The sequence below is a fragment of the Filicampus tigris genome, chromosome 2, assembly GCF_054856515.1.
Source record: "Filicampus tigris isolate MCC_2025a chromosome 2, RoL_Ftig_1.0, whole genome shotgun sequence".
NCBI classification, from domain to species: Eukaryota; Metazoa; Chordata; class Actinopteri; order Syngnathiformes; family Syngnathidae; genus Filicampus; species Filicampus tigris.
In genome coordinates, this window is record NC_141218.1 from 11,521,223 (window position 1) to 11,538,846 (window position 17,624).

The following is a 17,624-nucleotide window of genomic DNA, read 5'->3' on the forward strand; positions in this document are numbered from 1 at the left end:
GATCTTTTAAAGATGTATGAGTATTATGAAAATGCATCAATTTCTGGCCATACCAAGACAACAGAGGTGAGTGAAGATTTTAGGTGCAAGCTTTTTGTTAAATTTGAGTTTCAAAATATTGTTACACGATCTTTTTTTTTTTTTTTTAAAAGTTGAGATCTTTTGGAAACATTGGTATACACAGAAACAGACAACACACGGTAATCAAACTGCTTCTTGTTCTGCCTTTCCTCACATCTGGATTTTGGCCTGTTTTACCGTCGCTTCCCCTCACCCCTGCATCGACCATGATTGAGCAACTGTTTCTTCCTCCAAGGCCACCATTTGGCATTCCTTTTACTTCATCTTCTATTTATGCACATCATTTATTGATCCATATATGTACGACTTTTACATTGTTAACTGTATTTGGCAAACTCCTCTTTACAAATGTATGAAGTAAAGTTTCCTTTGCTTGAAATTATTCATCACGATATTTGTGAAGAGGTACTTGCATCTGAAAGCTGGAGACAGCACGGTTGTTAAGGTTCTTTGTATTCAACATTCATTTGTATTCTTGAACGAGCAGGGGGTTCTACTCCAAACTTTTTGCTTTTGTCTGATATCCTGCATCTTTTTGTATATATTTTTTTTATGAATATTAGAAATTCTCTCCATCACCTGTGCTTTGTGACAACCAGTTGTTCCCTTTATGAGGACCTCTAAGGACTCGACTTCATCACATACCGCATCGACGTCCTCGCATTTCGTGTCATTCTTTATATTGAACAGCTCCGCTGAATACTGAGCAGTCTTGTTTCTGTCTTATTATAATAATCCCCTATCAGCCTCCAGTAGAAGCTGAACACAGAGCCACAATACTTTAAGCCTTCTCACAATGTAATCAGGATATCCCTCTTGCATATTGCGCTCTGTGTGCTACCCCATTTATCACTGCTAAAAAAGGATATAAGGGACTGTTCAGTATGCGAGTGTGAGAGATGCCGGATATCATGATGGCTCCTTTGGGGTCTTGGAGGGAGACGGAACACATCGATGAGAGGCTTTTTTTTTTCGTTTTTTTTTTTTTTTAACATGGAAGCTAAAAAAAAAAAGAAAAGTAAAGATAGCAACACGGCAAGACTGGGAAGTTCCGTGTAGACGTATTCCTACAGGAGATGCGGGTGTGCTTTTGCGAAGGTGTGCTGTGGATATTAAATACCCTGTTAAGTGAATTAAGACATTTGTTCCTAAATACAGTGGAACCTTGATTTAAGGGACCAAAAGTAGTGTCCAGTTCACTCAAAACACAATTTAGTACAGCGTGTCTTTCACACATGGCCGACTGCGATGAAACGACAAAACGAGGGCATGTGCGCTAGTGTTGCTTCCTGACATCGCCAACTAGAGACCTGGCATGCTTATTACATTTTCAGTTCTTTTCATTTGTATGCAAGACATTGTTTTGCAAACGTCCACTTATAGTCAATGATCTTTTTGTGTGACTTACAGATCGGTGGTGTGTTCCGGGATATGCGAGGGAATGCGGGTCAGTTTCAGATTGGAGCAGTCCACCACGGTGCCCTCGCAGCGGCATTTCTCGGGACAAACCAGATCCTGGAAACACTCGCCGCTCAGACGGCTGCGATAGTCCTCTTGACCTGTCAACAAGGGAGTGACAAAAAGTGACTAAGGGGAAAAAAAAAAAAAATGCAGGATCAGATGGGTTACAATTATTGGGTACAGCTTCATAGTCATCTATTCATTTCTTTACTTAGAATTTCTACATTCTTATGGAATTTCTACATCGTAATTAACAACGGGAACACTTTAATGTTACTGTTTCTATCAGCATGGTAAATTTTTCTCCTTTTATGAGCGGGATAATTTATTTTTAATAAAGTCTCTAGGCTGCCGCAAAGCGTGCTGATTGTTGTTAAGGGAGAAAGTAAGGAAAACAGTTCAAGAGATATACTTTTTGTAAGAATAAAGAAAGCTCATTAGTTGTTACTTTAGTGGCAACAGAAGAGGGTTTGGAGGTTTAAAAGGGGCGGTGGGATGAGCCATGCTAGCCACTGAAGCTCTGCGTACAACCATTTTGCAGCTGGAGCAGGTGTGCGGCGGAGCTCAAATCTCAGGGGACATGTCGTGCAATAATTAACAGTACAAAGTGGCGATTAGCGATACTGTCGACCTGTTTCTTCCATAGTGTGAAAGTTCCAATCTCAGGTCAGTTGCATTTTAGTTTGCCATTACTTCATTTGACAATACACAGTGCAGTCATTTATAGGTAGCAGGGAACACATTGTTATGAAATAACTTAAATTTCTTCACGTGTTTGGCTTTCAATAGAAAAAAAGTTATGCTTTCCAATACATAAAACTAAATGTAAAAACATGGAAGTTTAACACATTGGTAATTCCCAGCAGGTTTTCATTTTTACAGCACTGGCTCATTGGATTCCCTGAATGGGAAACCAAACCACACTACATTGAGTGTACCAGTCAAAACGAGACACACTGACACACAACAACGGACAAATTAATTAATTACATTCAAGAGGAGACAAGAAAACGGAAGGCTGCAGCAAAGTAGACACTAAGGCATAGCAACAGCGTAAGCTAAAGTGACGTGTATGTATTTTTGACATCTTTCAATTGTCAAGGACCAGTGAGTGAACAGCAGTGCTTTACAAGTCCATAATCCATAAGGTATTGGTGTTAGATCGAACACTTAGAAGGACTACCTTTACTGCAAAAATTCATCATGAAAAACCAAAAAGTTATTCAATTAGGATTGTATTACCAAACTCAAGCAAAAATATCTGCTAGTAGAACAGGTGAATTTGACTTGGTTAGATTCCTTTAAAAGCTATTGAAATAGCTAGCCGCCATTGTCATAAAACTGTAGCGGTATTTATATTGAAAGAAGGAGATCTATACTAAGCAAAGCCCTAAGCTAAATTTACTCATACAACCAGTAATAAAATCCCTAATTAAAAGTTATAATAAATTGTTCAAGTCCACATCCAGTGAAAATACTACTTATATACCTTCTCAATTTGACACAGCTCAGAGAAGAGTGTTGTGAACAACCCTGCAAATTTGAATGATTAAAAGGCTTCAAAATGGTGAAAAATCAAGTCGTTCCCTCTGCTCTCTTAACACAATCACCACCCCGCTCTACTGTCAATCAAATACCCATTCTATGACCTGGAAAAATGGATGCGATTTATCTCCTATCTTTCCCATGTTTACACATCCTGTAATGTTATATTTGAGCTGCGGGGCCTTTCACGCTGCAACAACGAGGTGCTCTAAAGCAGCCATGCCAGCAGACTATCCAAAATTTCAATTTTCGGTGTGTAAACACATCACTACTGCATAGGATAACTGTTGATGCGAATGAAGAATGTTAGAAGAAATATATTGGCATATTTTGCCTTAATTTGAGATATTTAATCTTGGTTGGATTTTACTTTGGGTAAGATTCTGTTTTTTATAATATAAAGTAAGCAACAGCAAGTAGAGCTGTGTATGGAGCTGAATGGATACCATGCAGTGCAAGGGGCATTCATATCAAAGTCTTTCATATATATGACGTGTTTTATTGCAAAATTGATCATCAGTTAAGGCTCCGAGTCACGTGATTGGCCGGTAGACGCAGGCGAGCGTGTGCTAGGCGGTCCCTGGCGCTTGACGGAACCATGTGATGCCACAGCAGGCGGGGCCACATGGTTAGATCAAGCACAAGAGACAGCTGCACGAGCCAATCAGAGCGCAGGTCCACACAGGAGGCAGGGCATGGGGGGCAAGAGGGGGCAAACAAAGAGCGGGAAGAGAGGATGGTGGTAAGGTCCAGAAACGTCCAGGGAGGAAGAGGATGTGCAAGGAGAGGGCAGCCAGAACCAGTTTGAGGAGTGATTATAGGTTCCAACATTATTACTTTAAATCATTGGTTTTCAATTTTTCAAAGTACCACCTAAAAAAATTCTTGGCTCTCCAAGTACAACCATCATGACCAAAATGCAATAGCGTAGCAATCTTCATCAAAAACAACAAAGTTTTAATATTACTGTAAGCCACGATAACATTATGCAGTTTGAAAATGAAGACTGAATTTTGCTAGAAAAAGACCAGACTGAGGTTGAATCATCTGTCGGCAGACACTTTACTTCGGTAAAAGATAAAAAGTACACTATGTAAAATGTACATATGTACGAAAGTAAATGTTATTTTGCCTTACCGTCAGTTACATGCGATACCCATTTTGGTAACGTGGTACAAAGGGAAAAAAAAATCTTCACAAAATGGCTTCCCTCTTCTATCAACTTACATAGGCCTACTGCTTATACTAAGAAAATGATCACGCTACATATCGCCTGTTGTTGCTTCTGGCTAGCTAGGATTGGCTGTGAAGCTAGCAAAACATGTTCACAAAATTTTAACTAAACAAATAACTATAAGCATTTACCTTACTTCAATCGCCGGAATCATTCTTCTAGCCAACATCAAACAGTTTTCAGATACATTTTTCCGCCTCAAGACCCCAAGAATACCAATTTTCAATTAAGATATAAACCTCAGTGTAATTGACCAGTCCATATTTATGTCTTTCTAAAGTTGTGTCGTCTAGCCGTGGAGGTTGAAAAAAATAAAAATAAATAAAACACAAGCCTATTTTAACTAAATAGTAGAAATGACAGATCGCAGTTTTCAAATGTAGGGAGTACAAAGTCATCTGAAAAATAAATACTCAAGTAAAGCACAAAACCTTTCAAAATCTACTTGACCAAGTAAAAAAAAAAAAAAAAAAAAAAACACTCACACAAGCAAATCTAACTTCTATCACAAAATATTTGTACTTTTGTTACTTGCCACCACAGTCTATTGGACATGTTACCACTATGTGCCCTTACCTGTGCAACGAAACTTCTTGCCTTTGACTTGGCTGATGCGCTTGTTGGCCAGCCTTCTGGGGTGGCTGCAGCGCGCCCCACTGGTCTCAATGGGGTTGTCAAACAGAAAGTCAGCCAGCCACTTCAGGTGACAGTCACACATAAAGGGATTCTGAGCCAGATGACTGTGGGGCAAAGAATGCATTTGTCACTATGTGCTTTCTTTATACTGCTGCCTGGTGACTGCTTCAGTCAACCACCAGGACTACAGTAGTCAATGCCAATATGTGAGGAATTGTTAAACATTGCAATAGAACATATTCATTAGGTATACCCGCGTCTGAGAATTTGCACAACAGCTATCGAGGCTAGATTTGGTTAGTTGCTCAATGTTCAGTCCACGTTCTGCTTGATCACTGCATCTTTTTTGTAGCTTTTTATACAAGACTAGGGACTGGGAAGGCACATCGGGGAGTACCGTAAACTAGTTCCTATCCTATTTATCAAATAGGTATTTTCAATCAGTTCTTGTTGGCCCCAACAAGTTGGCCCACAGGTTGACATGTTGACATCCTCTGACTGTCAAGAGTGTCAACCTTTCCTGTGGTGTTCCTCAAGGGTCAATCTTTGAGCCCATTATTTTTTGTGCTCAACATGTTTCCTCTCAGAGATGCCATCAGCAAATTTAGAATAGTAAATTCAAACTGTCAACCTTTCCTGTGGTGTTCCTCAAGGGTCAATCTTTGAGCCCATTATTTTTTGTGTTCAACATGTTTCCTCTCAGAGATGCCATCAGCAAATTTAGAATAGTAAATTCAAACTACTTAAAAAGTAACTAAAATGAACTTACTAACTTAGCTGATGAATGGAAATAGAAAACATTACAAGTTGAGTATAAGCAGTGTACTTGTTCCAAGTAACCACACACCCGGATTTACGTCCAAATTTCGCAAGCTAAAAAAGTGTCTGGCTGGGATTGTAAAGTCATCCGTGAATTGATTATTATTTACAGTTTCATAAATGGACATTTTTTTGAAAAACAATCTATGACTGCCTTCCTGTTTGGTAGGGACTGAACAATTACTGACCAGCATTTCAGGCACTGCTAGCTCATTGGCTGATCTCACGTCATTATAGCAACTTCACTGATTGGTCTCAAGTTTGTGCCTTACCAGCAAATTACAGACTTATTCGCTTATCCCAGTTAGACCTCAACAAAGTGCGCTTTCACATAGCCATTTCTACTTCTAAAACTCAGATAATTCGATGCATGACCTTGTTTTGATGAGCATTTGTAGGTTTAATGTTTTCTAGCTTTTCACAAAACTTCCTCTGGAGTTTAACTTTAGTTTGAGAATTGCATGATGGGCCAGACCAAATACTCTCCATGGCCAAATATAGGGTGTTCACTCCTGACAAAGAAAGGTGCAGCCATATACAGTGTTTTTTTTTTTCAAACCAAGAATGTGCAAGTACTTACAGAGTTTTGATGGAGCGCAGTGGTGTGAAAAGTCCCTTGCTGATGGTTTGTAACTTGTTGTCGTACAGTGACAGCAAGTTGAGATTGTGCAAGTCCTGGAAGGTGTTAACACGAAGACAGTTGATCTTGTTGGCATTCAGGAGGCTGAAACAAGCATTTCGACATTTAGCTGCACGTTTGGTGAGAATTGTCATTTTTAATGGCAGAAATACATTGTTAGGGTGTTAAAGCAAGGAGGGAGATGGAATAACGGGAGATATAACCTTTGTCTCCACCCCAATGATCACACCCAAATGTGCAGAAAAATTACCGTCTGGATTCGCTCATCCTCATTGTCTTTGCTTGACTTCACTTTACGAGGGAAAAGCCCCAGAACATTATCAGTTTCTGCCAGTGGACTGCAGCGTTTGCAAGTACCATATGTCCCACTTACACTGCATTCTTTATTTATTTTGCCCACATCCTGCAACGGTGCCGCAGTTTTGAATGTCACACCCACAAGAACTCATGGGAAGCACACTTGTGTTATTTCGTCAAATTGTAGCATTATTATTGTTCAATGTTGGCACACGGAATGGAGGACAGATATAAAGACGTTTTCAATCAATGTCTATTTTTTTCCGATCTATAAATCTGTTTTGGCTCATAATCTTTGAATTCACTGCGGCGAAGCCTTTATACATTATAATAGATTAGAATACTTACAGTAGCTGCAGGGACACCAGGCCGTCAAACAATCCTTTCGGCAGCTCAGTGATCTTGTTGCCATATAACACCCTGCATGACAGTCATCAATTACATCATTTAGGCGATGGTGTGGTAAAACATTATTAAGACAGAATTTTGCTACTTGAATTAGACAGTACAGTGCCTTCACGGAAAACCAACAAACTGCATACCGTAATATGAATTGAGTCTTCATGTATGAGGTACTATGAGGGTAAATGGTATCTGTTGTTTGACCTTTCTAAAACAATCTATTTGCTGATATTGAGCCAGCCATCACAATAGTTTTAATTGAACATTTGCAAGTGTTTTTATACCTTCGTGAATATCAAGAGTTGTGTTAATTACAATAGTTTGCTCAAAAACAATAGCGGACGGTGGAGATGCGAAGCGTACCGCAGGCATTTCCACAACCATAAGAACACCTCCGTGCCTTTGAGACCCCCCTGATAGGCCACGTGCTGTTTCTTTTTTTTTTTTTTTTCCTGTGACCACCTGCCAGTGTCGGTCTGTAGTACCTTTAATGATCGTATCATTTGCATGTAGGAAGGTTGAAAATTGCAGCTGTGAGACCCCCCGTTGGCCAGACCTTCAAGATGCTGCATGTTGAATTATCTGAGCTTTTTGCAACAATAATAAACTGTACAAGTAACTTTGTCTTCAAGTATTTGTTTCAGGTATTCTCTAGCAGAACATATTTATTCTACCGCGTCAACAAAAAGAGCTTTGTTGCGATTGATACAGTCAAAAAGATAATAGCTGTACAATAGTATTATAGTACTGTAGGTGAGGTTTGCAGTTGGAGGTATTCCCAATATTATGGCCACACACTAAGCCGCATTAAAGAGTCAAAATGTTAGAAGCAGCTGTTGGATGATGTAACACCAATGTTTAACATTTTGTTGAATTAGAAATGCCACACCATGTAACCTGATCAGATTCTGAATGCATTCACAAAGAAACCAATTACAATACAATATCCAATAATAAGCATATTATTGCATTAATACATCTCTGGCAAGGTCACTCCAACAAATATTATATCATTATATTACTCAAAGCAGATTTTAAGACCTACTTTGTTTTAAATGTATTTTATATTTTCTCACTGTGGCTGTTGTTTTATCTCGTTTGATGATCCAAATCTGAGGTTGATGTGGCGTGCTCTATTCCTGCCGCACATGCGACCATTCACTCCACTCGAGTGATTTCAATTTTTGTCCCATCACGCCTCAGCTCGCCTGCACTGACAGAGGCCATGTCTTAATGTCTCTATGTGTGTGTATGTGTGTGTGTGTGTGTGTGTGTGTGTGTGCGTCCCTCGTAACATCCTGCAGAGGGTTCACCTTGTCCACCCTTTCTTGTCCGTCTGTCCGTCTCATTTTCACGCTGCAGATTGATTCAAATTAAACTGTCCTTCATGTTCTTATCGCACTCGGCCCTCTCAGAGACACGCAAACAACACGCACGCTGGGTGATTACATGCACAAACTGGGCCACACAAATCAATGTGGGGACACACTGAGTGTGTATGTGAGTCCCTTCCCCTTTGGGTGTCAGCCACAATATTTGGATTTGCTAAATGAGTGGAAATGCAATTACCTCACCGAGTGACTGCGCATTCGCTACCTGGGCAATCAGTGGTGACTTCCCACTTAATCCACCTCTCAATACTACTATGCTATGATGGAAACCCTTTGAACGATACAAATATAACTGAATCAGAATCAACATTTATCAAACAATGTAACAACAATTTGAGCAAAAATCTGAGCGTAATCAAGGGCCCCCCATAAGAGTGTTTAATTGCCTATAGATACCAAATGTTTGCAAAGCATTTTTTTATAGTCAACAACGCTATGGCCAGACTAAATGAAGCTCCTCACCTCACCTCAACATAGCACCAAGATGCCACACACAAGTGCACATGTGTGCAGGATGCTACAGATGTGTTTTGCTAGTCAACCTTAGCTTACTCCAAACAACCAATCAAGAGAACAGATTAATGCTGACATCATTGTGGACCAGCTAGCTGGGGTGAATTTGAAATCTGATTGATTAGACATGCAGTCCCATTAAGTAACCTGGGCCAGCACTATTCTGAAGGTGCAGGGCAGACTAGATTGACATGGCAACACAAGGCTGGATTCTGGACCAAAAAAAAAAAAAATCACGTCACTCGCAACCATTCACATACATGTACTGGAAGCAGTGCAGCCAAGAGAAACACCACAAAATAAAGAGGATAGCGTTTTAGGACTACATGGCCATAAATTCATGGATTAATTTTAGAATTGTAAAATGTAGATGAGTGCTTTTGATAGCCCTTAGGCCAGCAGTGAACGCCTTGGCGGCCGTGACTTTGCGTTCATGTGCATGACGGATACTTACAGGGAGGTGAGCGAGCGGAGGCCGTTGAAGGCATCGGATGCGATGTCAGAAATCTGGTTCTTACTCAAGTCTCTGTGGGAGCAAACGGGGGGGGGAATCGCATTAGTAATACAGATGTCCTAGAACTGTCGGCGACAGCATACATCAGCAGAGGTCAAGGGAGGGCGCCTTGGTAAGGAGAAAACGAGGAAGTAGGTGTAAGTAAATGAGGTGGCGGATGATGGACAGGCAGATGGGATGAAATGCGGCGAACGTGAGGTAAAGGGAAAAAGAGCGCGAGAGGAAAAGCCCACGCGGTGGCATGTTAAGTGCACGTCGTTCACATCCATGAAGCCGGATTTATTATGGAACCCTCCCGACGCCGAAGGATGATTGGGTGGCTGAGCGTCGACCTCACGTCCTTGCGAGTGTTCAGTCGTGATGGTATCGGCGGGTATTAGCATGAGGAGGATGTGGACAAAAGTATTGGGACAGGAAGCGACAATAGAAGCCCTTTGCGTGGTTGGTTCTGCTTCAGTATTTGCTCTTCTATAATAAAGTGACTCCTCTTTTCATAAATAAATAAATTGAACAACAGACATGATTTAAAAATATATAGAAATGAATGAAAAGATTTTAATTGTAGGAAAAATGCTTTAACGGTACTTTAAGTCCATGGGTTTTTTTGGAATGCATTTTAATAGTGTGGAAACAGCCAACTTAAACATTAAGTTGACTCAATTGTTCAAATGTAGGACTTTTAAAAAGTCTCAAGTCATAGCAGTTTCGTATGCACGTGCATTGTGGCAGATCTTCTGGCGTGTGTGTGTGTTACATACTGATGTAATCCATGAGAATTTGAATGTATTCTTGCATGTTGTGAGAAGACGTTCAAAAAAGAATTCCCACTGCAGTATGGAAATACTTACATCCTCTTGAGCTTCTTGTAGGAAGAAAAGGCTCCGGGCGGGACACTTTTGATCAAGTTCTGCTCTAGACGACTGCAACGACAAAAAGAAGAGAGGGAAAATTAGGTTAGGTTTTCGCAGGGGATTAAGATGTCATATTGTCTGTCTACATGCGTTGCTTCACTGTTTGCGTTCAAACTACCATTGCTGAAAGCGTTACAACACCACCCTCTAATAGATGCTATTTGTTAGCCTGGCTATCACATTGTGTTAGCATGAAGCTAGCTGATTTAACTAGACAATGGTTGTTTTAAATAAGTGTCATTCTCTTCATTTGATGTTTAGTTTGACTCTAATCTTCTGGGAGTGGTGTTAAACAGCTCACAGATTACATGAGGTACACCTGCACGATATGATGACATCTAATTCATAAATGGTACCAAAAGTAGTATATAACGCTGTTTTTGGTGAGTAAGTATGTTTATTGATAGCGGTTATAGTCGCAGCGGTGTAGCCTGTTCTGAATCAACTCTGCTGTTGAATCTCAGTAAATTGATAATGAAAAACATATTTGTGCAAACATTATTCATGGTTACTTTGGCTTACTTCCACATTCCAAAAACTTGCAGTTTAGATTCATTGAAGTCTCTAAGTAGCCCGTTAGCGTGAATGTGACTGTTGGTCTATATGAGCCCTGCGATTGGCTTGCAACCAGTCCAGGGTGGACCCCAGGCTCGGCCCAAAATCCGCTGGGAAAGGCGCCACCCCAATGAGGAAGAGGAAGAACGGATGGTTCATTTATTGCGGTAGCAGTGATCCAAACCCGGGAAGCAGACCATCATGTGCACAGTAGTTTGTGGATGGCGAGCCCCGACGATAATGATGCAAACGTTGGCACGCTGGATAATTCATGTGTCATTGGCAGCGCTACACTACTAATATTGGTTTTCCAAACACAATTTGTGCAAAAACAAAGCATTTCGCACGCTACTTTCTCAAGCCAAGGGCCAAATGGAAATGTACTACATCTTCCCCCTCCCCCTTCCCTCCCCACATGACTGATTACACTGGCAGCGTTACCGCATCGGTTCATTTGGAAAAACACACTGTGGTCGAGTCGCATCCAGTTCATGTATTCTTAATGCCCGCTCGTTTGGAGGACATGAAGATGGAGGATGAAGGAGGAAAACCTGTGGATGTGCGAGGAGAAGAGCCAAGGCTAGGACCAGGGTCAGCTGTCAACATGATGAATGGGATCTTACCAGAGCCTCCTATCCTCCTACTCTTTAACCCGCACTCTGTTCTGTTCTTGACCTCTGTGCCGTTCGCATCCATCCGTCCGCGAGGAGATGTTTGCCATGACGGTTGAAGGTAAAGAACGGATGTGCTGACTCATTGTTTAATTTGAGAAGAAAATGTATCAATGATTAAATTGCCCAGGGTATCATATAAAGAGCTTTCTTTCAGTTCTGATGAACATGCGTACAACAACAGATATGCTTCTGAAGACAGATGTACTTATCAAGGTCAAAGCAAAGGTACTGCATACTGTGAAGTATAGTGCCAAGAAGAGAATTTCATTTCAAGCCAACTGGCTCCATGTCTGCGGATTTTTAGTTGATGCGGTGTAAAATTCATTAATGTATGTACATTTTAAATGTTTGAAAACTGACATTTCTAAATGTAAAACAATGGTATTAAGTGGAAAAATGTTGATACACAGTTAATCAGCTGGCTACTTACAAACTGTGCTTAAAATGTAGAGTGAAAAAAAAGTCAACACACCCCAGTTTGAATTTCAGGTGTTTGTGCTGTTTAAAAAAAAAAAAAAAAAAGAACAATCCATTAAGTCGGGGAGGGGGGCTCAACCCCAAATTAAAAAAAACAATGATATATTGTATGTGCCCCCACAAGTCAAACACAGCATTCTGATTACAATTGCGTTTGTGGAATGTGAGTTAAGAAACAAAACCCAGCCGTTTTTATCCATCTCAGGGGGCGGCCATTTCGTTACCTTTTAGTTGACTGAAAATGACATCACAGTTGCTCAGCTAACAACCAATCACGGCTCTCATGTTTTCTGAAGCTAAGCCATGATTGGTTGTTAACTGAGCCCTGTGCAACTGTGATCTCATTTTCAGTCGACAGCAAGTGACAAAATGGCTACCACCTGAGATGGATAAAAACAGGTTGATTTTGCTGCTTAATTCATATTCCACAAACACAATATTAATCACAATATCAACTTTAGAGTAGTGGGGCTGCATGGAACATATTGTAAAGAATTCTTTGGAGTTGACTTCCCCTCTTTAATGCGGCCTATACCATATACAACTCAAATTAATTAAAACATCTTTTCAAGAGGGGGAGAGGGAGGTATTGGGTTTCGGTGAAAAAAAAGGACTCCAATTAAGACAAAAAACATTTTGGCCGACCTTAGAGTTCCAGAATTTTAAAAAGTTTGTTTCTTGGCCAGTATCCCACTCTCTGCATATCTCCACTTTAATAAAGCACTATAGGTATCACTGTCAACCCGTGACAAGTGATTCATACAAGGGCATTGCCATTAATAAAAGCGCAGATATCGATAAGGGCAACGTACAAGCGCTAGTTATTAAACGAAATCCTCCTTTGAGGTACGCGACACAAGGTTGAGACAAAGGCACTTAGAGGCTTAACAGAATAGGACCCATTACAGGGACCTCACTCTACAGGCACAATGAAAAAATCTATAGGGCCGAGGTGACGATGAGATGATGATTGAAACACGGAGGACATCGACTTGCTTGTGCACACACGTTTGGCGGTGATCCATGCGGCCAACATGCAGAAATTTGACATTGACTAAACAGATGCATTGGGAAAGTCAACCAAAATGCAGAATAGACATTTGGTAAATGCTAACCGGACACAACATTGGGTACGTAGACAATTAAAGAGGCTTCCAAAAGGGTGAAGCATTTCCATTGAAAGACTGGAAATGTATGATTAGAAAGAAAGTTTAAATAAGGAATTTTGCAAATATTTTGGAACAAACACTTTCTCGATGATTGCATGGGAATTTGCATGAAATCTCAGACTCAGCCAAGATAAATGCAGCAATGCATTTTCTCCCCAAACTTATGTACGCCCACTATTACAATCAAACGTACGGTTTTGCAAACATACTTCCACAATTCTAGATACACTAATTCCTGTGAATTTATAACACGGCCACACATTCTTTTTTTCAATTTTGCTTGTTTGGAAAAATGGTCTTTTGTCTTTTACAGCCAACCCCCCCACATTAATTTTAATTCTAAGTGTATTTTTTTAATCTTCAGAATTTTGCAAATATGAGGTCTGATACAAGGGGTGTATAAAAAAATATGCATTTACAAAGAAAATAATGCTTAGATTTGACTAACACTTATCTACTCATTAACAACATTTTAATTTAGTTTGCATAGTTGTCAATCAAAACTGAGCTGTAAGTTTTTTTTTCATGCAGCTTTTATGTAGAATTTGGCTGGTGTTTGGAACAGATACAATACGCACGAGGACAGTGTGTGTTTTTGTGTTTGGATCACCAAGTGAATGTACTGTATACGGTGGAATAAAAGTCTGACTTACCCTTCAACTTAATAAAAGTTATTTTTTCCCCTTGAATACAGTTCAAATTGAGTTGAAAACACCTCCCAGCAGACTCACACACACACACACAAAATCATGAGTATTAGTGAAATGTCCACTGAAGTGAACAGCAGCCTTACATCTCTACGATGCCCTCCGGGAGGTTGGCGGGTATTTCGGTGAGGCTTTTGCGACGGCAGTCCACGATGTTGTTGTTGCATGTGCAGCTAGCCGGGCACACCGCCACCAGAGGCGCACAAGTTCTTGACTCGACGTGCGTGGGACCTAGGGACGCATAGATACAATCAAAATAAGGGAAAGAAACAATAAGAAAGCAGTGTATTGATGCTAAATAATTCCGTTAATGCAATCCTCTTAACTTTTTTCTCCTATTAGGACCAATTTCGATACCAACATATAATCCCTTTAAAGGATGGAAACATTTACATGTAAAGCCATTGCAAGATCCAATTGCAAGATGCAATTCGGCTGTTTACCTCCCATTTGGGCCAATTTGGATACAAACATACAATCGCATTAATAGTGGAAACGATATGAAGTCAAGCAGTTGCAAGATATAGAACACCGACCAATAAAAAGAAAGCTATTGTGACATTTTATTCCCATTTGGTCCAATTTGGATGCAAATGTAAACAACACAGTGAGCTATGGACCCAGTAAGTAAAGCATTCGCAAACTAGAGCGCATCAACCAATAAAAATTCAAACCTAAGACACCGTTGCAATGTTTTTCTCCCATGGTCTTCCTATTTGCATACTATACAATGCCATCAAGGGATGAAAACAAGAACAAGTAAGCTATTTTGATGTTTTACATATGTTTGGCCCAATTTGGATATAAATGTCAACAAACGCGTTGACTTAAAGAAACGATAAGCAGTAAAGCACTTGAAGATCTAGCACACCGACCAACAAAAAAAATGCTATTTTGATGTTTTACCCACGTTTGGCCCAATTTGGGCACAAATGTAAACAAACGCATTAAGGTATGGAAATGATAATAAGTAAAGCGGTTGCAAGATATAATACACTGACCAATTGAAATGCAAATGTAAGATGCGATTCCAATGCTTTTCGCCCATGAAGCCCGATTTGGATACAAATATACAATCACATGAAGGAATTGAAATGAGAAGACGTAAAGCAGTTGGAAGCTGTAGCACTCAGACCAATAAAATGCAATTGCGAGATACAATGTTGATGTAAAAGCAGGAAGGAAATGAAAGCTGCTCCACAACGAGAGTTCATATCATTTCAAAGAGGGAAGATGGAGAAAAAAAAAAAGCTTGAATGTTAAATGCTGATATAGGTCCAAAAGAGAAATACCCAGCACGAGGAGTCGCGATCGGGGCCATGTAGGCAGAAGCGATGAGGCTAAAGGCTAATAAAGAGAAAGGCGCCTGACAGTCTATTAGCAGCGAGCTGAATCAGACGCCTTTAAAGAGCGATAAGAAAAAGCCTTTCTCCTGCGAGCCTTTTGGCTGAACAACCCTTTCTGCATGCTGTCACATTAGAAAAGACACCTTAATGCTGAGCTGACCGAGCTCTGCAAGATTGCGCGGCTGGTAATAAGGAGACAGGGATGGCGTGCATGCCGTATTAAAGTTAAGACTTCAGCTCAGCTTAACATCATGCACTGGGAGTATTTTGACCTCGCTTTCAAAAGTATTGGGCCATGACAGGCTTTCTAGATATTTTTAGGAATGCTTACAAGGTATATTTATCAGCATGCTATGCTAGTGGACCCTCCTGCTTTATAAATTATGAATCCATGTTTAATTGATGCCCATTAAACTTTCTTTATTTATTTTTTCATTTCATTTGGTTTCGTTTTTCCATAGTAATTGATTTTCTGTTATTATTTATTTTTTGGGGGGGTGGGGGGTTGTTGTCAGGGGTGTCTGTTTTTCAGATATTTTTTCCTGTTTGAATTGTTTTTGTTTACTTTGCCAAAAGTAGGTTTTTTTTTTCAAAGACAAATTCTTAAAACCAGGAACAAAAATTAAAAAAAAAAAATCACAAAAAAAAAAAAAAAAAAAAAGGAAAGTGTATATATATATAAAAATATATACAGTCCACTGTATGCACATTAATTGGGGAAGGGGGGGCGGCCTCTTGATTTGGACGCAGGTGTTTCTATTGTTATGAAGCTATAACGGGGTCTCACACACACACGCAAACTTACCATTGCAGACAAAATCCTTCTTCTGTACGTCGGGAACATTCAGGCCCCTCATGTGGGCGGGGGCCATACACTGGGTGAAGGGCGCCAGGCCGCGCCTCGCTCGCAGCCAATCAGAGAGCCACGACAGGTGACAGTCGCAGTGAAGGTTGTTGGAGTGGAGACGCCTGAAGATGAGAAATTAGGAGAAACCGGATGAATTTCTAACAGTTGCCTAAAATGTCTCCCCCAAAAACCATCTGAGCCAACACGTTGCGCATCCATCCAAGAAAGATGGCGGAGTCGCTCCCGTCTCTGGGCGTAATCTTAACCTCAATCCGAGATTAAACAGTCACTTTAAATGTGATTACGAGCACTACTGTAGATTTCAGTTATCTACCATCCCCATGGCTCCTACTCGGACTTTTTAGATGAATTGCCTTCATTTGTTGCTGACCTGGCGACTCACGCAGTTCATATACGTCAACCAATTTTTATACTTGTATGACAGCTATAAATGTTAATTCATCACCGGTAGGTACAGAACGAGAATGGGTCCAAATATTATGAACAGCTGTAATTGTGATGCAGTGCAGTTCTACTACACCCACAATAATTATCATGTTGTAAAATTACAATCAAATATGAAGTATGATTGGGCAAAAATCAACCCATTATTTCATTTCTCCTGTAACCTTGCACGAACGAGACAGAAAAACTGTGAGAAAAATCAAGCCCGTGTATGATTTTCCAATTAACAGCTCGCTTCATTTGCAACTAATGTTCATATGAGACAATCACGTGTCTGTCGTCTAAGTGGCACTTACGCCACTAAATCCTCTGCAAAACGAGCTCCTGGTGAGCTAATGCTCAATGTTGGGTGCATTAAGGGATTTTTCCTCCCCCCCCCCCACATAGCTGAGACTCCGCGGGCGGACACCTTAAGAGTCGCGAGGGGGGAAAGAGGAGGAGGAGGAAGGCGGAAAAATGGCAGGATGTCTTGTCAGCATATTATATGCCGGCCGGGATATCTGGCCTTTCACAAAACAGGCCTCCTTTGTAATAAAGCCGAGGACAAATCCTGTTATGGAACAGAGATGGGCTCGTTGATGCTAGCAGCGGGGGTAGTGGGTTTTAATACCGCGCTCCCATTATAAATCCAGTTTATAGTCAAACCCCCGCCTGGAGATAGCCGCGTCTCAGGCCACCCCCGGCTCCAGCCTTAATTACTGACAAGTAGGATTAAAACATGGGGCACAATGCTGTGTGTGTTGTTACGTGTAGTGTGTGGTGCGCTTGTGTGGCGCCCACGAGATTTGGGGACACTTGATTGGCTTTATTGTGCTCGGTGTTTGTGGAAACTAAGGTCTTCACGCGTGCGTGTGTGACACATCGTTTTTGGGTACTTGGCCAGAAGTGTGCGTGTGTGTGGTTGTGGTTATGTGTGCGTGCGTGTGCGTCCTCATGCCAC

The 17,624-nt window shown here is 40.7% G+C and overlaps 1 protein-coding gene across 2 annotated transcripts in view; it reads right to left on the minus strand.

Annotated features, from left to right (window-relative positions):
- The window catches only part of slit3 (slit homolog 3 (Drosophila)), a 247,995-nt gene that overhangs the window by 65,460 nt on the left and 164,911 nt on the right, over nucleotides 1–17,624 (minus strand). For both annotated transcript variants that reach the window (XM_086016387.1, XM_086016396.1), the window contains 8 exons: nucleotides 16,178–16,341; nucleotides 14,113–14,257; nucleotides 10,382–10,453; nucleotides 9,474–9,545; nucleotides 7,062–7,133; nucleotides 6,357–6,500; nucleotides 4,898–5,061; nucleotides 1,490–1,640 (listed from right to left, as the gene is read on the minus strand). In XM_086016387.1, coding sequence (XP_085872513.1) covers nucleotides 1,490–1,640; nucleotides 4,898–5,061; nucleotides 6,357–6,500; nucleotides 7,062–7,133; nucleotides 9,474–9,545; nucleotides 10,382–10,453; nucleotides 14,113–14,257; nucleotides 16,178–16,341 — 984 coding nt within the window. The remainder of the gene's footprint in view (nucleotides 1–1,489; nucleotides 1,641–4,897; nucleotides 5,062–6,356; nucleotides 6,501–7,061; nucleotides 7,134–9,473; nucleotides 9,546–10,381; nucleotides 10,454–14,112; nucleotides 14,258–16,177; nucleotides 16,342–17,624) is intronic.